Here is a 25,133-nt window from a genome sequence, read left to right on the forward strand (position 1 = left end):
ATTCTCTGGCTTAACATTGTATGCCACATTGTATGTTTTTTCTTTCACTTTGACACTGTCCTTAACTTCCTTGGTTAACCACGGTTGGTTTATCCCTTTCCTACAATCCTTCTTCTTCACTGGGATATATCTTTGTTGCGAGTCATGAACTATTTTCTTAAACGTCTGCCATTGTTCATCAACTGTCTATTCTGCTCAACTCCTTTCCCAGGCCACTCCAGCCAACTCTGCCCTCATTCCTTTGTAATTACCCCTATTTAAGTTTAGCACAGTTGATTCCGAACCAAGTTTCTCACTCTCAAACTGAATGCTAAATTCTACCATGTTATGGTCACCATTTCTTAGGGGATCTTTTACTCTGAGACCATTTATTAAATCTGCCTCATTACACATTACCAGATCCAAAACAGCCTGATCCCTGGTTGGATCCACAGCATATTGTTCTAGGACTCTGTCCCGAATATACTATGAATTCTTGGTCATGGCTACCTCTGCCAATTTGATTTTCCCAATCTACAGAAAAATTAAAGTCACCCATGATCAATAGAAACATAGAAAATAGCAGGAGTAGGCCATTCGGCCATTCACGCCTGCTCCACCATTCATTATCATGGCTGATCATCCAACTGCTCTCGCTTTCTCCCCATATCCTTTGATCCCTTTCGTCCCAAGAGATATATCTAACTCCTTCTTGAAAACAAACAATGTTTTGGCCTCAACTACTTTCAGTGGTAGCAAATTCCACAGGCTCACCACTCTGGGTGAAGAAAGTTCTCCTCATCTCAGTCCTAAATGGTCTACCCTGTATCCTCAGACTGTAACCCCTGGATTTGGACTCCCCCACCATCGGGAACATCCTTCCTGCATCTAACCTGTCTAGTCCTGTTAGAATTTTATAGGTTTCTATGAGATCCCCCCCTCATTCCTCTGAACTCCAGCGAATATAATCCTAACCGACTCAATCTCTCCTCACATGTCAGTCCCGCCATCTCAGAAATCAGTCTGGTAAACCTTCGCTGCACTTCCTCTATAGCAAATACATCCTTCCTCAGATAAGGAGACCAAAACTGCACACAATATTCCAGATGTGGTCTCACCAAGGCCCTGTATAATTGCAGCAAGGCATCCCTGCTCTTGCACTCGAATTCTCTGGCTATGAAGGCCAACATACCATTTGCCTTCTTTACCGCCTACTGCACCTGCATGTTTACCTTCAGCTAGTGGTGTACAAGGACACCCAGGTCTCGTTGTACATTCCCCTCTCTCAATTTATAGCCACAGATAATAATCTGCCTTCCTGTTTTTGCTACCAAAGTGGATAACCTCACGCTTATCCACATTATATTGCATGTGCCATGCATTTGCCCACTCACTCAGCTTGTCCAAATCACACTGAAGCATCTCTGCATTCTCCTCACAGCTCACCCTCCCACCCAGCTTTGTGTCATCTGCAAATTTGGAGATATTACATTTAATTCCCTCACCTAAATCATTGATATATATTGTGGATAACTGGGGTCCCAGCACCAATCCATGCGGTACCCCACTAGTCACTGCCTGCCATTCCGACAAAGACCCGTTTATTCCTACTCTTTGTTTCCTGTCTGCCAACCAGTTTTCTATCCATCTCAATATATTACCCCCAATCCCATGCGCTTTAATTTTACACGCTAATCTCTTATGTGGGACTTTGTCGAAAGCTTTCTGAAAGTCCAAATAAATCACATCCACTGGCTCCCCCTCATCTACTCTGCTAGTTACATCCTCGAAAGATTCCAGTAGATTTGTCAAGCATGATTTCCCTTTCATAAATCCATGCTGACTCTGTCCGATTCTGCCACTGTTTTCTAAGTGCTCAGCTATTAAATCTTTTATAATGGACTCTAGAATTTCCCCCACTACCGACATCAGGCTGACTGGTCTATAATTCCGTTTTCTCTCTGCCTCCCTTTTTGAATAGTGGGGTTACATTAGCTACCCTCCAATCTGTAGGAACTGTTCCAGAGTCTATAGAATCTCGGAAGATGACCACCAATGCATTCACTATTTCTAGGGCCACTTTCTTAAGTACTCTGGGATGTAGATTATCAGGCCCTGGGAATTTATCGGCTAATCAATTTCCCCAACACCATTTCCCTACTAATACTGGTTTCTTTCAGTTCCTCCCTCTGACTAAACCCTGTGTTCCCTAACATCTCTGGTATGTTATTCGTGTCCTTCTTTGTGAAGACAGAACCAAAGTATGTATTTAGTTGGTCAGCCATTTCTTTGTTCCCCATTATAAATTCCCCTGTTTCTGGCTGTAAGGGGCCTACATTTGTCTTCACCAATCATTTTCTCTTCAAATACCTGCCTTTTTTACCTGCCCTCATTATCTCCTGATTTATTCTCTGTCCAACAGCATAGCTACTGTTAGGGGGGGCTATAGACTACTCCCACTAGTGTCTTCTTCCCCTTGTTATTTGGTTAAATTGGTTTTCAGTGTAACTCTTAGCATAATCAGGTTTGTTTAGCAAGTGTTGTCCTCGTAAATATGGCTAGAGCCATTTGCTTACTATTCAAACTTGATGCTGAAATAGGGCACATCAAAACCATCCTGTGGGATAATGGTAACCCTGATCAGATCATTGCTTGCTATATATAGCAAAAAGTCATGAATAGGCCAAAGGCCGCCACTTTTGATCCTGAAAAGTGCCCAGTCTACCTCAGATGACAGTGGAAGGATAAGGTATCTCAAAAATTTGAGAAAAGGTGAAGCTAGCCATTTCACGATCATACAATGCAGTAGTAACACATATGGTGTTCTCGACTAACAGGATGCTCCCATCAAGCCAAAAAGACATTCTGCCTATCACACAAGTTAGTAACATGGTATATGAATTTCAGTGCCGGTGTGATGCCAGGTATGTAGGCCTTACCCCCCAACGACTGCTGGATCATATCAAACAGCACATCCCTTCGACTGTTTGAAACAGGCTAAGTTCGCACCCAACCAGCCCATGCTTACAAAATTCAACATTAGATGTGATTTGGCACATTCAACAACATTTGCTAAACAATCCTGATTGTGCTAAGAATTAGATTGAAAACCAATTTAACTGGGCTCATAGTGTGTCTCATTTAAACATGCTTAGAGCTACACATATTCACACACAGGGCCCTGTCCTTTGCAGATAGAAGGAACATACACCTTTTCAACAAAACAGAAGCTCGCGGGACAGCCATTTCCTGGTTCATTCTCCATGAAAATGCCTTAACCAGTGTCAATCTGCCTGGTTTGAATTTGAACAAAAGCTTGGCAGTTAGCTGTCCCCTGGTGTATTCTCCAAGACAACGCCTCTACCAGAGTTCACTTGCCAGATAATCAATACTCTCTTCTCATGCAGCATAAATTGGTGTTCCCTTTACTATTGGTATTCTTGCCAAGTGTCCTGATGAGTGCAAGACAAAAAGCTTAGACAGCATGTCTTTTATCAGCAATATTCACTTATCTATATCAAATAAAGCACTGGTCCTAGCACTGACCCTTGGGGAACACCACTATCCACCATCCTCCAGTCTGAAGAAACAACCATTTACCATGACTGTTTTCTATCCTTAAGCCAATGTTTTCTATCCATGTTCACACTGACCTTCCTATTTCATGAGCCTCAATTTTGTTAAACAGCCTTTTATGTGGTACTTTTTCCAAATACTTGCTTAAAATCCATTTGGACAACATCCATTGCATTGCTTTCATCAATCTTCTCTTGTTACTTCATTAGAAAATTCAATTACATTAGTCGAGCACAATGTGTCCTTTAGAAAGCCATGCTGATTCTCCTTAATTAACTCAAACTTCCCCAATTGACTGGAGATTCTCCCCCCCACCGACTATTATTTCTAAAACCTTACCAACAACTGATGTTAAATTGATCGGCCTGTAGTTACAAGGACTGTCCTTACACTTTCTTGTAAGTAAGGGTGCCACAATTGCCACTCTCCAATTCCCTGGCACCTCCTCCTCTCCTCCCCCCCCACCCCTCCCCACCAACCACCACCACTCCCCATTTCTCAAGAAGATTGCAAGGTTATGACAAGCACTGCAGCTACCTCCACTCCCACTTCCCTTAGCAATCTGGGATGCAAGCCATCTGGACCAACCAACTTATTTATTCAAAGCACAGCTATCCTTTCTAGTACATCCTCCCTTTCAATTTTCACCTCATCCATTACATCTACTATCTTGACTTCTACCGACATTTTATCAGCACCCTCTTCCTTCGTAAATCCAATTCAAAGTGCTCATTAAGTATTCTAGCCTTTTACTTCACCTCTAAGCATATATCATGCTCTTTGGGGCCTATTAGGGACAATCTACCTCATTCCACCAACTTACTATTTACATTCCCGTAGAAGATTTTGGGTTCCCTTTTATGTTGACCACCATTCTATTCTCATAGCCTCTCTTTGTCAGTCTTGTTTTCCTCAACTTATTCTATTTGACCTAATTCTAGCTTTAAGAATTCACCTGACATAAATCCTCTTTATTTTTGATTAATCATGCTCTCTATCTTCATCATCCAAGGATCTCTGGCCTTAGGTCCTCTGCCTTTCACCCTTGTTAGCCTGTACCTGAAGCATCTCCTCCTTAAAGTCATCCATTGTTGATAATTTTTCCTGGCAGTTTTTGGTTCATACATACGAACATACAAATTAGGAGCAGGAGTAGGGCATTCAGCCCCTCAAGCCTGCTCCGCCATTCAATAAGTTCATGGCTGATCGGATTGCAGCCTCAACAGTACACAATGCTCCAGATGTGGTCTCACCAAGGCCAATTCTATTTTATTCTGTCCATATCCCTTAACATCCCATTGAAATTAGTCTTCTTCCAATTTGGAAGTTCTACTTTAGATTGTTACTTGCTCTTAGCCAATGATAGAACAATCATTCTAACCAAGTATTCCTACACATACATTTGGTCCACTTGGCCCACCTCATTCCCCAGCATCATATCTAGCAATTTCTCTTTCCTAGGTGGGTTGAAAACATACTGATCTAACACTAGCCCATTTGATACTTGGGTAATTGAATACCACCATCAGTACAATTATAGTCATAGGTACAATTTTAATAAAGGGCAGAGGTTGGGTGTACGGACTTACTGTTCAGTGGATTTTGAGATTCTTGTTTCTCATCCTCCCAATCAGAGCTATCTGCTTCATGCAGCACACTGCCCTGCTCATCTGATCGCTCCTCCTCTTCAATTTCACTGTCTGCACTGCACTGTTCAAACTCCATCAACTCATCCTTGTTATGACTGGAAGGTTAAAAAAGGATGGTTCAGTGAATGGGAGCACATGCGTTTTTGTGATGCCCGCGTATGTGTGCTTTTACATCCATAATACACATTTTTTGGGGAGAGAAACATAAAAACATAGAAAATAGGAGCAGTAGGCCATTCGGCCCTTCGAGCCTGCTCCGCCATTCATTATGATCATGACTGATCATCCAACTCAATAGCCTGCTCCCGCTTTCTCCCCATACCCTTAGATCCCTTTCGCCCCAAGAGCTGTATCTAACTCCTTCTTGAAAACATACGATGTTTTGGTCTCAACTACTTCCTGTGTAATGAATTCCACAAATTTGTTAAGAAAATTCCCTGAACTATAACACACTGCATGGGGAGGGGTTTCCAGTGCTCCCTTGATCTCTTGGCTCAGCAACCTTACATGATGGCCCATGGGCATCCGGATGCACAGGCCCCTCAAGAATAGGGGAGCCCCGAAGCATTTTTGGCTTCCCCTCTAGATTTTCAACACCACACGCCACGTCCGAATCAGTCCCCACTCTCATTCGCCTGTCAGACTCTGCAGGGGACAGGATGGCCAAGCAGCAGACAGAAGATATTTGAAAATTGAAGAGGGTTAAAGTAATTTGAGGCAAGTGGAAAGTAGCCAATGTTCAAGAATGAGAAGAACGATGAAGTAAGACCAATACGTATATTGTCAGTTATGTGCAATCTCTTAGAATCTATTATTCAAAATAATATTAGTGTGCATTTTGAAATCCAATTTGTTAAAAGCCAGTCCTGTTTTACCAATTTAATGTAGTTCTTCAAGAAGTGATTGATTTAATAAATAAAGGAAAGACAGTAGGTATGTTGTATGTGGATTTTTGATGACATTTGATGAGGTGTTCCATGGGGAGCTTGTTAGAAAAATTGAGGTTTGCTGGTTTACGAGGAAATGAAGGAGCGGGGATAGAAAGTTGGCTGGAAATAAGAGATTCTGCAAATGGATGTAGCACAGGTTAGAGAAGGATTATTTTTGGCATGCTGGATCGATCTCCTTTTGTTCTTTATGCACGTAGATAATTTGAATATCCGCACAGGGAGCGCAAGCTTGACATTTGCTGAGGAGACAGGTTTTGCAAACAGTGAAAGAGTTTGAGAAAGTGACAGAGTAATGGCAGACACAATTTAACATGGAGAAGTGTGAAGTAATGTATTTCAGGAGCAAAAACCTGGAATGGGAATATCCAGTTAATGGAAAGGCACTGTAGGATGAGGATGAACTAACCTAACCCAATATCTTAAAAGATCAAGATAAATTAAGCCGTAAGAACAGTATTTTTTGGTTTTAGAAATGGGGCATAGTATAGAACAGTAATATAGTAATGAGAATTTTTTACAATTTGTACAATGGTGACTTCAGAATACTTTATGAAATTCTGGGTGCCCCATCATAGAAAGGACATAACAGTGTTGATTCACCAGGATAATGCCAAGGAAGGAAAAGTAGAGATTTGAAATACTTGACTATTCAGCCACTGGAGCAGAGAAGTCCAAGAGGAGTTTTACTGGAGCTTTTAAAATGATGCTCTGTGATAAAGTGAACAGTGGCAGGTGATGTGTGTTGGAGAATCAGTGGCAATGGATTTAAATTTTCACAAGTGGGGAGAGGTTGGGTAAACTTTATATACAGAGGATTACTGCAAGTTGGGACACTGTCAAAGGGAATGGTTGAAGCTGATTTCTGCATCTTTTAAAGGATAATATCTGAAGCAGCGGAGAATACAGGATTATGGGAAAAAAAGCTAGTGCAATAAATTGTGGATTGGTCTTATATGAAGCTGACACAGACAATGAGCCAAATGGCCTTCTTTTGTGCTTTAAACTTCCACAGCTCCCTTAAAGTGTTCTGCCTTTCTTAGCTAGGAATAGCCAAGGACAATGGGAGACAGGGAAGATGAAGGAGTGGGGCTATTTCCAATGCAAGCTCTTTTAAAAGCTCTAGAAAACACCACAACATGGCACATACCTAATAATCCTTCCCTTCGAAAGCACCAGTTGCAAGTTATTGTCACTGGGGCCTTTCTCAGTCACTGTCAAAGATGATGGTGAGGTTTTACTGATCTTCACTCTCAATGTGGAGCTAGACATATCGTCCTGTTAATGAAACACATTTGTAAGAACATGGATAGAGGAGTTTTTTGGCCCTTCATCTTTAACACGGTGCAGAGTTGTATACCACCTACCTCACCCCACTGAGCCATCTCCATCTTCTTCAACACTGCCCGGGTATGGAGCTCCAGAATGTCCAGGTCCGAGTGTATCCTGTTTGAGGGGTCTCTCAGTCTCCTGCATTTCCTCTTACCTGGGCTGACACTGAAGGACCAACTCTTGTCCTGAGTGACCCGTGTGGCTGGCACTGGGGCTATGATTCCCTGAGATTTAATGGTTTTGTTTCCCATGTTCATCTCCTGCAAACACACACACATGCTTTACACGAAGAGTTCTATACAGTGCACGAAAGCACAAAATCAGCCAAAATACTCTCTAGACTGATTGTAGCTTTATCCCTTCCGTTGACCATCTTTCACCAATAATGCCTTAATTCTGATTACTACATACTAACCTCAACCAGTAAAACTACCACATGTGCCCACACAGAGGCATGTATAAACAAAGACATTATATATCCATACTGGTAAAGACAAAATTTGTGTGGTCCCTTCAAATCCGTATTCAGGGTATTCATAATAAGGTGTAAGTATTTCCTTACCCTCAGAGTGATTTTTCCTAATTAAAAATAATATCCACTTTTTGGTGGTTTTAAAAATAAAGTTTTATTTATTATCACACACTTGCCCCAGATGTTTGAAACGCAACATCTCAATCACTCGTCTCTCATACACACTATCACACACATAAAATTCAGTACAAATGAAGTTAAAGCTGTCATTCTGAAAATGGAACTTATAACTCAATCTCCTCATGGATCCAGGCCTGACGTCTTCTTAATTGAGCTGATCCTTTAGTTCGAATGAAGGTCTTTTAGAAACAAATGATTCTCATGAAAATACAATGTAGTTTCTTGTAGCCAAACAGCCAAGAGACTGGTTCTGAAGTGGACTTGAAAGCTAGAACAGGTACAGTACATTGGCTGCGTGAGAAGACTTTTAGCCTAGATGGTTCAGCTTTTTCACATGTTCCTGGTGTTTCAATGCTTCTCTGCTGGATTTGCTTTCTTCAGGATGTTTAAACTGCAGTCTCTGAAAGTTAGTTTCAGTCACATGGGTGCATGGTTAGCACTTCTGGGGTCCAGACCACCAAGATATAAAGCTGATGGACAACGGTCATTCACCCTCATCTCTGCCCCAACTTGAACTCAAATATTCTCCTTGGTTCAATATAGCACTTGGAAACCAACAGTCTAGAGATCTCATGTTCCTCAAGCCCTGGTTCACCCTTAAACAATGAGATGTTTAAATTTCACAGGCAGCCGTGAAGTTCCCTTATTCAGGTCCATGTTCAACTAAATATTGGTCACAGACTCAAACTGACCACAGTTTAAGTGCCCATAGTCACATGTTTAGTTGCAGCCATCTTAACAGGTTTTGCAGCCATTTTCATAAAGTATGATCTTACAATCTGCAATATCCTCATGGTTGTACTGAGCATGACAAAACAAACATGTAAAAGTGTAAATATACACACAGGGACACATGTGCAGGTACCAACATATACATGCACATACACAAATACACCGCCATTAAAACTGTTAGCCAAATTGTGCTAAACTTGATTATAGGCTGTATATGCTCAACACATGAAATAGGGATGATTTAACCCCAGTCCATAGAAACACTCAGCTGGTATTCACTACAGTTCTAAGCTGTGGACCAACCCAAAACGTTGCGAAACTGAAACCTAACTCAAGCAGTGCAGTTAACACAGGCCAGGTTAAAAATCAAGGTTGGTGACAAGAAAAGGTCTGTATTTCTTTTTTTAGTGTAGTCACAATTTAAAAGTGGAACTGCAATGTTTACAAATATTAGAGTCACTGTAATTCAAAATAAATGGGATATATTAAGGGACAGTATTACATATATGAAACACTTTTGCAGACTGTGATTCTAAACTCAATAGTCTCAAGAGAGGTTTGTTAAAGGGAAAGTGAAGTTTACTTTTCATCCTGCAGTGCAGATTCCTAGGATCCAAGTTTTGTCCTAATCTGAGCCTTCATTGATAAACAGAGATTAATTATTCATTAAGCATAACAATGATATTCAAAAGTTTGGCACACAATTATTTTGAACTACCTTTAAAATCATAGAGATTTAACAGAACAGCTCAGCCTTCTCCACCTATTCCCTCACTTGGGTCCCAGATATCCTGAGTTTAGGCTGGTTGATATGACAATGAGATAGCTCTGTTCTTCTTTACCCCGCAAGGTGCTGATTCTTGTTGAGGCATTTACATAGGGCAGGAAAACAGACTGTTCAACCCAACCAATATGTGCTGCGATCAGCTGCAATGTTCCTACTAAGCTGCATGAGGTTTGCACATAGGCCTTGTTCTGCAATAAACACATAGGCCTTGTTCTACGATAAAATAGCTGAAAGGTGGAGATAAAACAATGGATGGAAATAAATTTAAAAATAATAGAAATATTATTAGAAAATAGAAATAGAAAAATATATTTTAAATTTTTTTTAAAATGTTTAAATTACTAGAAAAAAAGGGGGGATCGGAAAGGGGGTGGGGATAGAGGAGAGAGTTCATGATCTGAAGTTGTTGAACTCAATGTAAAGTCCAGAAGGCTGTAAAGTGCCTAATCGGCTGTTCCTCCAATTTGCGTTGAGCTTCACTGGAACACTGCAGCATCCATTGTTTTATCTGCACCTTTTAGCCTATTTCGATTCCTTCCCCCCACCCCCACTAGGGCCATCTGTCACTTGCTCATCCTGCTTCTACCCTTAATGTCACCATTAGCACATCCTTTAGGTAATATCACCACCGTCAACACCCCTTTGTCCTTTTGTCTATGACATCTTTGGCAATCTCTTCTTTGCCTCCACCTATCACTGGCCCTCTATCCAGCTCCGCCTGTCCCACCCCCCTCAAACAACTTATATTTCACCTCATTTCTATTTTTCTTTAGTTCTGATGAAGAGTCATATGGACTCGAAACGTTAACTCTGTCTTCCTCTCCATAGATGCTGTCAGACCTGCTGAGTTTTTCCAGCTATTTTTGCTTGAGTATATTTGGGAATTTGGCTCAAAGTGGGAATTCAACAAGTAAATCTTTTTCAAGTTCAATTGTAGAGTGAGAGTCAGGTTCTGACCTAGAACTAGCAGCGTTAAGTAAGTGAAATAGCCAAGTCAAACAGGCAACTGCCATAGTGGCAGTTAACAATCAATCACCTGAAAGCCCTTGCCTGAATAGGTGCCTGCATCGGTGTTGAATACTGTAACAGGAAGCTCGAGAGTAACTCATCACAGCTCTATATAAGGGAGGGACTTTTAAAGCACACGGTCAGAAAGAGGTGCACACTCAGTGAGAGGAGACTTCAGCCTGAGTGAGACAGAGACCGAGTGAATATATTTGGAATTTAGTTCAAAGTAGGAGTTCAGTGCATAGGGGGAAAGAGGTGCTTTAGGTGAGGTTTACTGCAAGAAGTAAAGTGTGCAGAGTGGGGAATTGATTGAAGTATGGGAAAGAAGTGCTTCTTTTTTTCAGCCCCAGTATTTTATTCCAACTTTGGTGCAGCAGAAGGAGCAGGTAAACCAGCAACTGGTATTGTTAGTTTTATCAATTTTCTAAGTACTGTATTATTTTATCAGTAATGGAAAGTTTACTGGCAGTGCCAAAACTTATTGGGGGTGTAGGCTTTAATTATAATTAATTAATTAGCAGTTATTAATTAATCAACACATTGGAGATGGCAGGGCAGGTGATGTGCTGCAATTGCAAGATATAGGAGCTTATGGATACCGGTGTGATCCAGGGCAAACACATCTGCAGAAGTGCTTGCGGCTGCAGACACTGCAGCATATCAGGGAGGGGGAAAGTTACCTGGACATTTTTTTTTCCAGGGTATAGGATATTTAGGAAGGGCAGGAAGTTAGGAAAAGATGGAAGGGCGGCTCTGTTAGTTAATGATGGCATTAGCACAATATAGAGACAGATGACCTAAGTTCAGGAAACCAGGACATGGAAACAATTTTGGTAGAGACGAGAAATGGTAAAGGCAAGAAGTCACTTGTGGGAATTATGTAAAGGCCCCCTAACAGTAACCACATGGTAGCATTGAGCATAAAGGAAGAAATAACGGGAGCTTGTCAGTAAGACACAGTGATAATCATGGGAGAATTTAATCTACAGATAGACTGGAAAAGTCAGATGGGCAAAGGTAACCAAGATGAGGAATTCATAGAATGTTTCTGGGATAGTTTCTTAGAACAGCACGTTCTGGAGCCAGAGAGCAGGCTATATTGGACCTGGTATTGTGCAACAAGATGGGATTAAATAATGATCTTATAGTAAAAACGACCCTAGGTAGCAGCGAACTGAACTTTCTATTCAGTGTGAGGGAGAGGGGAGTGAGTCCAAGACTATGATTTTAAACTTAAATAAGGGCAGTCATGATGGCGTGAAAGCAGAGCTGGCTAAAGTGAATTAGCAATTTAGGTTAAGGGATAGTTGGCTTAGTTGTAGGAGACAAAGGGTGATGACAGAAGGATGCTTTAGTGACTGGAAGCCAGTGTCCAGTGGCGTACCACAGGGATCTGTGCTGGGTCCCCTAATATTTGTCATTTATATTAACAACATAGATGACTATGTGGGGGGTAGGATTAGTAAGTCTGGAGATGACACAAAGATTGGTCGGATGGTTAACAGTGAGGTTGAGTGTCTTGGGATACAGGAAGATATAGACGGGATGGTCAAATGGGCAGATAAGTGGCAAATGGAATTTAACCCTGAAAAGTGTGAGGTGATACACTTTGAAAGGAGTAATTTGACAAGTAAGTATTAAATGAATGGCATGACACTAGGAAGTTCTGAGGAACAAAGGGAGCTTGGCGTGTGTGTCCATAGATCTCTGAAGGCGGAGGGGCATGTTAGTGGGATGGTGAAAAAGGCATATGGGACTCTTGCCTTTACGAATCGAGGCATAGATTACAAAAGTAGGGAGATCATGTTGGAGTTGTATGGAACCTTGGTGAGGCCACAGCTGGAGTACTGTGTGCAGTTCTGGTCACCTCATTATAGGAAGGATGTGATTGCGCTGGAGGGGGTGCAGAGGAGATTCACCAGGATGTTGCCTGGGATGAAACATTTAAGTTATGAAGAGAGGTTGGTTAGACTTGGGTTGTTTTCATTAGAGCAAAGAAGACTGAGGGGCGACCTGATCAAGGTGTACGAGGTTATATGAGGCACGGACAGGGTGGATAGGGAGCAGCTGTTCCCCTTAGTTGAAGGGTCAGCCATGAAGCGACACAAGTTCAAGGTGAGGGGCAGGAGGTTTAGGGGGATGTGAGGAAAAACATTTTTACCCAGAGGGTGGTGACGGTCTGGAATGTGCTGTCTGGGAGGGTGGTGGAGGCGGGTTGCCTCACATTCTTTAAAAAGTACTTGGATGAACACTTGGCATGTCATAACATTCAAGGCTATGGGCCAAGTGCTGGTAAATGGGATGAGGTAGGTAGGTCAGGTGTTTTTCACGTGTCGGTGCAGACTCAATGGGCCGAAGGGCCTCTTCTGCACTGTGAGATGCTGTGATAGGTCCATAGAAATGCAGTGGCAAACATTTAAGGGGCTATTTCAGAATACGCAGAACAGATACATTCCAAAGAGTAAGAAAAAGTCCGAGGGACAGACACACCATCCGTGGGTAACTAGATAGTATCAAACTTAAAGAAAAAGTATACAAAGATAGGTGGAAGGCCAGAAGTTTGGACTGAGTATGAGGAACAGCAAAAGACTAAAAGATTAATAAGGAGAGAAAAATTAGAGTACAAGAGAAAGCTAGTCAGAAATATAAAAACAGATAGTAAGAGTTTCTATAAATTTTTTTAAAGAAACGAGTTAACAAAGTGAGCAATGATCCTATAGAAAGTGAGTCTGGAGAATTGATAATGGAAAACAAGGAAATGGCAGATAAATTGAGCGGGTATTTTGCATCAGTCTTCACTAGAGAGGATACAAGTAACATCCCAGAAGCAGCTATAAATTCAGGAAATGGAAGAGAGGAATTCAGGAAAATTACAGTCACCAGAGGAGTGGTCCTGAGTAAATCGTCGGAGCTGCGGGCTGACAAGAGCCCGGGTCCGATGGACTTCATCCTAGGGTCTTAAAAGAAGTGGCTAGTGAAATAGTTGATGCATTACTTTTAATTTTCCGAAACTCCCTAGATTTAGGGAAGGTCCCATTGGATTGGGAGATAGCAAATATAACTCCATTACTCAAAAAGGGAAGGTAACAGAAAGCGGGAAACTACAGACCAGTTAGCTCATCATCTGTCATAGGGAAAATGTTAGAAGCTATTATTAAAGCAGTTATAGCAGGTCACTTGATAAGCTCAAGGTAATCAGGCAGAGTCAACATGGTTTTGTGAAAGGGAAATCATGTTTAACAAACTTATTGGAGTTCTTTGAGGAAGTAACATGTGTTGTGGATAAAGGGGAACCAGTGCATGTACGGAAGGATTTTCAAACTGCCGCATCAAAGGTCATTGCGGAAAATAAAAGCTCATGATATAGGGGTAACTCATTGGCATGGATAGAAGATTGACTGGCTAACAGGAAACAGAGTAGGCATAAATAGATCTTCTTCAGGTTGGCAAGATGTAATAAGTGGTGTGCCACAGGGATCAGTGCTGGGACCTCAACTGTTTACAATTTATATAAGTGAGTTGGATGAAGGGATGGATGGGATGGTTGCCAAATTCGCTGATGTCACAAAGATATGCAAGAAAGTAAGTTGTGAAGAGGACATAAGGAGGCTACAAAAAGACAGAAATAGGTTAAGTGAGTGGGCAAAGATCTTGCAGATGGAGTATAATGTGGGAAAATGTGAAATTGTCCATTTTGGCAGGAAGAATAAAAGAGGAGCATATTATTTAAATGGTGAGCGATTTCAGAGCTCTGAGGTGCAGAGGGTTTTGGGTGTCTTTCACAAAAGGCTAATATGCAGGTACAGCAAGTAATTAGGAAAGCTAATAAAATGTTATGTTTATTGTGAGGGGGATTGATTACAAAAGTAGAGAGGTTATGCTTCAGTTGTACAGGGCATTGGTGAGACCACATCTGGAGTACTCTGTACTGTATTGGTCACCTTATTTAAGGAAGGATGTAAATGTGTTGCAAGCAGTTGAGAGAAGGTTTACCAGACTAATACCTGAAATGGGTGGGTTGTCTTATAAGGAAAGGTTGGACAGGCTAGGCTTGTATCCACTGGAGTTTAAAAGACTAAGAGGCAACTTGATTGAATCAAACAAGATCCTGAGGGGTCTTGACAGGGTGGATGTGGAGAGGATGTTTCCCTCTTGTGGGAGAATCTAGAACGAGGGGTCACTGTTTAAAAGTAAGGGGTCATTTAAAATGGAGAGGAGGCAAAATTTTTTTTGAGGTTACTATCAGCTCAGCCATGATCTTATTAAACGATGAAGCTCGAGGGGCCAAATGGTCTACTGCTCCTTGTTCATATGTTCGTATGACCAATCCTCATGCGGAGATGTGATGGATGGAACAAGACAACTAAGCCCAAACTTGTTCTCATCCAACACGTGTACGTGCATCTCTCTCTCTCTCACACGCAGAAACTCAAATGCATGCTCCAACAGATGTCACTGGATGGTATGCACAAGCTGCAAAAGCAGGTGGGTTTTCCTCTGGTGAACACATGTAGCTGAGACAAATGGCAGCATGAGGATTGCTATATCAGCTGACAACACAAACTTGGCTGTGAATCTGGAATGTCCTGTCTCAGCTACACAATGGTTTCATCAACATCATTGCTTCTACCTTTTGGAAAATAGATCAGGGACTATTTGCACTGATTTACAGGGCTGACCTTGCAACTTAATGGCTACGCTATCTGAAGTGTAAAGGAAAGCATTTCAGCACAATGCCAAAACAGGCCATTGTTTAGGGGACCATTCCTTCCGATTGTGTCCTTCCTGCCCAATCATACAAACTGAACTCACATCATTCAGTGGCAATTGTGATCAGTGCTCCAACAGGTCAAAGGAAGTTGCTGCTGCTTTTACCTCCACAAAGCGAATTTCCTTGCTGAGTTCTTTGACAAGTTGCCCTGGTCTGATATGATCTGGAATTTCGTACGTGCGCTCAATCAAGCCCTGGAGTCAAGACATGGATTAAAAGAGATTTTTAATTCAATGCCCTGACAGAAATATTGAAAGCATAATGTTCACAAAAAGGAAATCCATGCATCCCAAATGGGTCTCCAGTTTGATTTCTGTTCTCTGGCTAATTAACTGATCTCCACCGAGGGAGCTGCACCTCCATCACAGTTTGTTTTAATATTCTTTCCTGGGATGTGGACCTTGCTGACAAGGCCAGCATTGTTGCTGATCCCTAATTTGCCTTGAGAGGCTAGTGGGGAGCCACCTTCTTGAAATCTTGTAGTCCATCTGCTGTAGGTGCATCCATGGTGCTATTAAAGAGAGAGTTCCAGGATTTTGATGCAGTGACAGTGAAGGAGCAGTGATATATTTCCAAGTTAGGATGATGAGTGGCTTGGAGGGGAACTTCCAGATGGTGGTGTCCACATGTGTCTATTGCCCTTGGTTTTGTAGTTGGCAGATTTGGAAGATGCTGTCAAAGGAGCCTTGGTAAGTTGCTACAGTGCATCTCGTAGATGGTACACACTGCTGACACTGCACATCAATGGTGAAGGGAGTGAATATTTAAGGTGCTGGATGAGGTGCCAATCAAGCTGGCTGCTTTGCCTTGGACAGTGTCAAGCTTCGAGTGGTGTGATGGCTGCACTCACCCAGGCAAGAGGGCAGTATCCTATCACCTCCTAACTTATGCCTTGCAGGTGGTGGACAGGCTTTGTCAGGTGGTGAGTTACTCGCTGCAGAATTTTCAACCACTGCTGACCTGCTCTTGTAGCCACAGTATTTAAATGGCTAGTCCAGTTCTGGTCAATGGTAACCCCCCAGGATGGTAATAGTTTGATGGGGGTGGTGGGGGGGTTGGGGGGGGTAGAATTCAGTGATGGTAATGCTATTGCATGACAAGGGGAGATGGTTAGATTCTCTCGTTGGAGGAGAGGAGATTGCCTGGCACTTGTGTGGCATGAATTTTACTTACTACTTATCAGCCCAAGCCAGAATGTTGTCCAGGTCTTGCTGCATACAGGCATGGACTGCTTCAGTATCGGAGGAGTACGAATGATACTGAACACTGCAATGTGAACATCCCCACTTCTGACCTTATGATGGGAGGAAGGTCATTGATGAAGCAGCTGAAGATGGTTGGGCCGAGGACACTAGCCAGAGGAACTCCTGCAGTGATGTCCTGGAACTGATATGATTGACCTCCAACAACCACAACTATCTCCTTTATGCTAAGTATGACTCTAACCAGCGGAGAGCTCCCCCGATTACCATCGACTCCAGTTTTGCTAGAGCTCCTTGATGCCACACTCAATCAAATGCTGCTTTGATGTCAAAGACAGTCAGACTCACTTCTGGAGTTTAGCTATTTTGTCTAGGTTTGCACCAAGGCTGTAATGAGGTCAGGAACTCAGTGGCCCTGGTGGAACCCAGTGCCACCTGATAGCACTGTCCATCACTTTGCTGATGATTGAGAGTAGACCGATGGGGCAGTAATTGGCCAGGTAGATGCCAGTGTTGTAACTATACTGGAACAGCTTGGCTAGGGGTGCAGCTAGTTCTGTAGCACAAGTCTTCAGTACTATTGCCGGAATATCATCAATGACCATCATCAAGGCAGCATCCAGTGCCTTTAGCCGTTTCTTGATATCACGTGGAGTGAATCAAATGATCTGAAGACTGGCATCTGTGATCCCATATACTTTGTTAATTATCCTCTCAATAAAGACTCAAATAGAGCATAAACAATGACTTAGACTAGTTGGGCCGAATGACCTGTTCTGTCATATATCCTATGTAATGTGTGCTGACATTTTAAAGATACACGCATGTGAACCCTAGGTCTCTGTCCCTGGACACTCTTTAGAACCATGCCATTTCATCTATTTTGTCCCTCCCTCTCCCTTCTGCTAAAATGAATCACTTCACACTTCTCTATTAAATTCTACATATCACTTGTCTGCCCATTTTGCTATCCTACCTATGCCCAGTTGCAGTTGATTGGGATCACGACATATAAATAACATATCAAGAAAGCACTTGCCCTCCCAATGACCCTTTGGGAACACCACTATCTACCATGCTCTAGTCTGAAAAACAATTATTTACCACAACTTGCTGTTTTCTGTCCTCTTCATCTGCCTTTTGATTTTTTTTTCCCTGATTGTTTCTAAATCCTTACCACTGATGTTAAACTGGCCACAAGGGTGCCACATTCACTTTCTAATCATCTGGCACCTCCCTTGTAACTCAAAGATTGGAAGCTTACTCACTGTTTCTGAGATTGATGGAAGCTCATCAACCTGAAACATTAATGCAATTTCTCTCTCCACTGTTGAGTATTTCCAACTGTTTGTTTTTATTTCAGCTTTCCAGTATATGCAGTATTTTGTATTTATATTTCTCTTTAGTCAGTATCTTTAACAAAGTTGTGTTACCTCTTTCTGAATCCAGCATTTAAGTGTAGGGATTAGTGCCTTGACTCCTTCCACTAGGTATTCCTGTGGCTGACAGCTGTCCTCCCTCATTTCTAAACACAGAATCAAAAAATTCAAATTTAACTTTTGAGCCACAATGTTATTTGTTACCGTTAAATCATTTGATACGAAAAGGTTTCAATAAAAAAGATGGAGTACTGACATACTGTCCAACCAACCACTCCATAAACACACTCCCTATTAACCCTTACAAAAACTACCTTGCAATTTGATCTGGTCCTTGTTTAACCTCTACCCCAATAAAATGAGATTCTCTGTTATCTTCACAAAATTAAAGCCTCTCCCCCTCCAGTATTATATTTGTGAATCTCTACTGCAGGCTCTGTGGCCCTGACATCCTTGCCAAAGGCAAAGTGCTCAAAACTGTAGCCTACTGATGATTTGTATAGGTTTAGCAATCCCTCTATGCTGTTGTATGATGTCAAAGCAAGTTGCTCCCTTACCTTTAAAAGACTCTGTATCTGAGCCAGTCTCTCTGCTCCTTTTTAAACGTTATAATTTAGTGTTTATTTATCTCCTTATTCGTCCTCCCAAAAAATATGATCTCTCATTTCTCTGCATCAAATGTGAATCCAGAGATCCTGTACATTGATTAAACCTAACCATTAAATTTAATGCTATCCAAAAACATCGAACAGTTCAAGAATTTTCAATTAAGGGGGGAATTTTAAAGGTCAGCAAGGTATTCTTATTGTTAACTTTGAGCAGAGATATCTAACAAGTGCCAACTTACTCCCCTCTCAAATTCACCGCATTTATTTGGAAATTATGTGAATACTCCCATTGCTTTGGCATAGTAAAGCTTTCTCATTGTTCTACTGGTGAAACTGCATCCTGCATTTGATACATCACAGAAATAATTAAATGCCATATTTAGCTCCTTGATTCCCATACCTTTTAGAGTTTCCCGAAGGCTGTTTGCCACATACCAACAAATTGCCTCAAAGTATGGAAACTTGAAAAGTTCCGGAGTCTTTAGTCGCTTCTCCATCTCATATACCCTGGAAATGAAAACGACAAAGAGAAGTAAAATTTCCACCTGAAGTAACCCCTTCAGTATCCTTGTTTTTGGGGTGGGGGGGGGTTGGAGTTCAAGACAGCAGACTTATAAATTACCCTCATACAAAAGGTAAACTCTGCCAATGCTGAAAATCTTAAATAAAAACAGAAAATGCTGGAAATGCTCAGCAGGTCAGGCAGCAAAGGAGACCAAGTTAAAGTTTCAGACCAATGACCCGTTCTGGTGAAAAGATGAAGACAGACCTGGGACAAAGATCTTGGAGTACAAACATCAATCACAAAAAGTTGGGCTATAGATCGTGATGGCATCTAGCCATCTCAGAAGACGATGGGCTGTGCCAAGGGTGTACGTCACTTCTGTATTAAACATCACAACCTTGGATCAACATTTACCAGCAACCTGTTCCTTGATGCTAAAATCAGCACCAGGATTGCCAAGGCTGCAGCTGTCATGTCAAAAGTTGAGAAGTGCAGACAGCAAACTAGCCAAAAATACAAAGCCCTGTGTGCACCAGGCTTGTGTTCGCGGCACCCTCCTTTACAGTAGCAAGGCATGGACAACTTATCCAAGCCAAGAAAAATGACTGAGCAGCTTCCACCACCAGTGCCTCAGGCAAATATTGAATATCATCTGTTGTGAATGTAGAGGCAGATTCTGCAGTGGCACAGATGAATAGTGTTAGCCCGAGATTGACTGATGATTTTTTACTTCTGGTGGCTCTTGTCCATCATCTAGTCATTTCTTTTTTCCTCTACTTTTTCCATACCCTTACTGACTACAGCAAGGATTTCCCATGAATCGACCCTGATCCCGGTCAACTTGAGGCCTTGCTTTCACACATCCTTATCACAGACTGGCGATCTGTTGTTCTTGCACCAATAGCAAGCTCACATTGGAGCATGTCTTTGGGAATGTTGCCTTCATCCATTTGGCTCACATGAGCCAGCCAACACGCTCCTTATGTAATCGCAGACTTCTACATTCAGCACTCTGTCTTGCCAGGAGACGCCCAATATTGTTATCCGAGGCAGTGGTGGTGGAAGCTGCTCGGTCATCTTTCTTCACAGTCACTTTACAGTGCAGGAGGCCATTCAGCCCATCAAGTCTGCACTGGCTCTCAAAGAGTTTTCCACCTAGTCCCACTCCCGTGCCTTATCCCTGTGACATTACACATTCTCTCTTTTCAGGTAGCAATCCAATTCCCTTTTGAGTACCTTGATCGAACCTGCCTCCAACACCCTCTCAGGAAGTTCGTTCCAGGCTCCAACCACCCTCTGGGTGAAAACGTTTTTCCTCACATCACTTTTACTCCTTAGGCCAATTATTTTGAACCTGAGCCCTCTAGTTCTTTATGTTCTCTTGAGTGGACACAGTTTCTCACTATTCACCCTGTCCATGCCCCTCAGGGTCTCTTGAATATCTCTATCAAGTCTCCTCTCAGCCTTCTTTTCCCCAATCCACCATGTCTACACCCTTCTGAAGTTCAAGACTATGCCCATCACAGTTGACAGCATTTCCAATGTTTGTATCATCTGAAACCACAGTGTAGGTCATTAATATATATCAGGAAGAGCAAGGGTCTCAAACACTGACCCCTGGGGAACTCCACTACAAATCTTCCACCAATCTGAGGAACAACCATTTATCACTACTCTTTCCTGGCACTCAGCCAATTTCTTATCCAAGTGCCTGCTTTCCCTTTTATTCCATGACCTAGAATTTTGCTCAAGTCTGTTGTATCACTGTATCAGCACTTTTGAAAATCCATTTACACCACATCAACAGAGTTTCCTTTATCAACCTTCTCTGTTGCCTCCTCAAAGAACTCCAGCCAGTTAGTTAAACACGATTTTCCCTTGATGAACCCAAGCTGGCTTTCCTTAATTGTCCTAAGCTTATCTCAGTGATTATTGATTTTATCCGGCATTATAGTTTCCAGAGGTTTCCTACCACTCTGAGGTCAAACTGACTAGCCTGTAGTTGCCACTTTATCCTTGCAGCCCTTTTTGAACAAGGGTGTAGCATTCGCAGTTCTAAGAACACCGGGGAGGTACCAGAGGACTGCAATGTCCACTCGCAGTACACTTGGATGCATCTCAGCGAGTCCTGGTACCTTATCTATTTTAAGTAAAGATAACCTTCCAACACCTCCTTCCTTTCGATTGTAAGTTATTCTAGTGTACCAGTTACCACCTCTCTCACCTTGGCCTGGGTAGCATCTTCTTCCTTTGTAAAGACAGATGCAAAGTGCTCGTTAAACAACTCCGCTATTTCTCCAGCCTCCACATGCAAATCCCTTTTTTTGTCTCTCATCATTCTTTTACCACCCTTTTATTATATACATGCTTATAGAAGATCTTGTGATTCCCTTTTATGTTCACTGCCAGCCTCTTTTCATGCTCTCTCCTTGGTTTTCTTATTAATTTCTTCGCTTTCCCTCTGGTACTTCTATATTAAACCTGACTCTCCATTGTATTTTCTACCTGGCATCTGTCGTACGTGCACTTCTTCCTTTTCATCTTTACCCCTCTCTCTCTCGCGTCATCCAGGGTGCTCTGGATTTATCTGTCCTACCTTTCCCCTTCAAGGGAATATAGCTTGACACTACCTGCAATACTTTTTCTTTGAAGGTGGTCCACTGTTCAGCCACTGTCTTTTCTGCCAACATTGGATTCCAACTCAATTGATTCAGATGCATTCTCATCCCATCAAAGTTGGCTTTCCCCCAATTAATTATCCCTGCTCTGGATTGTTCTCTAGCCTTCTCCATAATTAACCTAAACCTTCTGATACAATGGTCACTGTCCCCTAGAGGCTCTCCCACTGATATTTGATCCACTTAGGCCAACTCATTCCCCAGAACCAGGTCCAAAAATGCATGTCCTCTCGTTGGACTGGAAACATACTGCTGTAGAAAATTATCTTGAATGCATCCCAGGAACTCTCACCCATCTTTTCCCTTTGTACTATTCCTATCCCAGTCTATATTTAGATGATTGAAGCCCCTCCCCATTATGATTACTCTAACTCTTGCACCTCTCCGTAATTTCTTTGCCAATTTGTTTCTCCACATTCCTTCCACTAGTTGGTAGTCTATATACTACACCAATCAATGTTATTGCACCTCTCCCATTCCTTACCTCTAGCCAGAGAGATTCTGTCCTTGACCCCTCTGCACATCCTCTCTCTCCAGTACTGTAATGCTATATTTAACCAATATTGCCACCCACCCACCCTTTTCTTCCTTTCCTGTATCACCTGAAACACCTTGTTCCGAGGGATATTTACCTCTCCAAACAAGTTATCCACGTAATCCTCAGTCTTGTGGATGCACTACAGTGACTCCAGCCGCCGCTCAAGCTCCACAACTCAGAGCTCAAGTTTCTGCAGCTGGTGACACTTCCTGCAGATATAGTCATTCAGGGCACTTTCTGCCTGCACAACTTCCCACATCCTGCAAGATGCACATTCCACAAGGCCAAGCTGCACTGACATACCCTATACTTTATATAAAGCATTTACTACAGTATTTACTCATTTATTTTAATTGTCTTAAGTTAGAATAATTCCGACAATTACAATTTACTGTGTTTGTCTCAGTCTCGCCCCTTGGCTCGCATCAGTTGTCTATGCCTCTCTACTGTAAGGGAGGGTGCTAAGAGCACTAGCCTGGTACACATAGAACTTTGTATTGTTATGATCTCCAGCTGAGGTTCTTACTGGACAAGCCTGATCCCAGGGTGGGACCCAGCTTGATAGATCCTAACTTTTATTTGTTTGTTTAGATACAAAACTCCTTCACCCACAACTATACCTCTACAGATATATACAGATTCATAAGGATAACACAAGTTACAAAAGCTATCTTGTACTCTAATGTTCAAAGTAAGTACAGTTCACGTACCAACAGGCAACCTGTGGTCAGACACACACCTGAAATCAAGTGACAGATGCCACCTCAAACAGATGCTAAGGATCTCTCATCAGCTCCCTCCCAAATGCTTGTTACACTGTGAGACAATCAGTCTCACTAAACTCCGTCTTTTACACGAGTGTTTCCAATCTCCACTCTCCAAGAACTCGCTTTGGAATCTCCTCCCAAACCAACACTTTCTCTCAGACACCTTCTGCAAGGGTTCACTTCCAGGATTTCGAACACTTCTTCCGATGTTCCTCTTCCCTGAGTCATCACATGCATTTGCTATCTTCCATGTGTTCTCTCTCATCAACTCAGTTGTCAACGCGACTGCTTCACATGCCCATAGCAAAGAGTTATAGACCTTCAGCCATTTCTTTGGACCTTTTTGCCTCTTGCAAGCTGTTCTCGCTTTAAATCTGAAGCTTGGAGCCTCTCTCTCTGCCCCTCACTCTTAATTTCACTTACCAGGATCTTTTCCAGGTTCCTGTCCATCCTTTGACTACAAGGTCTGCTTGGGACTTTCTCCTGTTCCACTCCCCTGGATTTTGGGGTCTTTTCTTTAGCTTGGGACTTGCTATCTGTCCCTTTTGCTCCAGTCTCTCTCTTGCAGCTACTTGCAACAAATTTTAGCTTGGGACTGGCTACCTGTCCTTTCTAGGTAGTTTCTGTTTGGCAGCTGTCTTCAAATTGAAAATCAAAACTGCTGTTTCTTTAGTCTTTGTGTATGTCTGTGAGAGGAACCTGCATCCCTGGACCTCTGTTGCTAGGCAACAGCCTAGTTATCCTACTCTTGTTTATCCTAGCTGCCACAGTCCTAAAACTCTCATTAGAAATGCAGGCACCTTTTAAAATATAACTAAAACTGAATTTGACCTTTTTAAACGCACAGATACAGAAATCAAATTTAAACTCATTCCTCACACCCACAAATACAAATATAACTTACTTAAACTGTCTCTATTTCCTAATGGTATTTTTGGTTAGTTTGATGTCCACACTCAACTTCTCAGTTTTGAGATAACAGCTGCGACCTGGGTAACCTGGTGCTGATTTCAGCATCAAGGGACAGGGTTGCTGGTAATTGTTGATCCAAGGCATGTGAAGCTGTCAACCACCTCCAGAGCGAGCTTGTCAATGTTGCTAGAAGGAGGAGTCTTGACACCCTTGCCCATAACTTTGGTCTTCCTGATGCTGATCACCAGTCCAAACTCCTTGCAGGCCCGGGGAAACCAATCTACAAGATGCTGCAAGTGAACTTCCATATGGGATTCCAGTATGGCATCATCAAACAGAGTAAAACTAAAGACCATCAAATAGTAATCAAGAAATCCAATTGGGAATCGAGAAGAAACTTCTTTACCCAAAGAGTGCTGACAACGTGGAGCTTACTACCTCAGTGGTTGAAGCAATCAGTTTGGATGCATTTAAGGGGAAACTAGAAATATGTATAGTCTCCATAAGTTCCAATTAGTTCTGAGTTTTTTTCTGGTGGCAAGCTGAAGTGGGTGGGTTAATAGGTAGCCCAAGGCATCTTTTGTCCCACCTAAATAATCCACAGATGAAAACATTTTGGGATTATTGATATAGGTTGCTCCTGTGGACTGTTGTAAGAACCACATGAATCAGCCACTCTTCCTGCTGCCTACCCTCCCCACCCCCAATTCTACTGTCACAAAGCAAACCTGTAAACAAGAAGTTATCCCTTGTACATCATCCCCATAGGTTCTTGTCAATTTGTGTCTTCAAGTTCATCATTAAGCAAATTAAAAGATGACTTGGCGCCCTGCAGCCAAGAATGGACGTAGGAAAGTTATTCAAAATAATAACATTTGAGAGATTCTACTCAAGAATATAACATTTTCAGTTCTGATGAAAGGTCATCAATCTGAAACATTAACTCTGCTTCTCTTTCCACTGCTGCCAGACCTGCTGAGCATTTTCTGATTTCATTGAACATTTCCTCAGACACTTTTGTGCATCCCTTGCAGAACCACAAAGTTTTGCATTTCCTTACTGCTCCTATGTGGTGCATCCCTATGGTTTCAGATGAGCTGGAGGCAGGCTG

General features: G+C 42.2%; 1 protein-coding gene across 1 annotated transcript in view; it reads right to left on the reverse strand.

Moving 5' to 3' along the window:
• Positions 1–3,738: 3,738 nt before the first annotated feature.
• LOC144696324 (lysine-specific demethylase 7A-like) overlaps positions 3,739–25,133 on the reverse strand; it is a 59,677-nt gene continuing 38,282 nt past the window's right edge. Inside the window, exons 9-15 of the mRNA XM_078567541.1 lie at positions 19,023–19,129; positions 18,069–18,160; positions 15,538–15,627; positions 7,519–7,743; positions 7,302–7,429; positions 5,145–5,299; positions 3,739–3,755 (exon numbers count right to left, since the gene is read on the reverse strand). Of these exons, the coding sequence (XP_078423667.1) occupies positions 3,739–3,755; positions 5,145–5,299; positions 7,302–7,429; positions 7,519–7,743; positions 15,538–15,627; positions 18,069–18,160; positions 19,023–19,129 (814 nt within the window). The remainder of the gene's footprint in view (positions 3,756–5,144; positions 5,300–7,301; positions 7,430–7,518; positions 7,744–15,537; positions 15,628–18,068; positions 18,161–19,022; positions 19,130–25,133) is intronic.

Source organism: Cetorhinus maximus, chromosome 22, assembly GCF_964194155.1.
Source record: "Cetorhinus maximus chromosome 22, sCetMax3.hap1.1, whole genome shotgun sequence".
Lineage (NCBI taxonomy): Eukaryota > Metazoa > Chordata > Chondrichthyes > Lamniformes > Cetorhinidae > Cetorhinus > Cetorhinus maximus.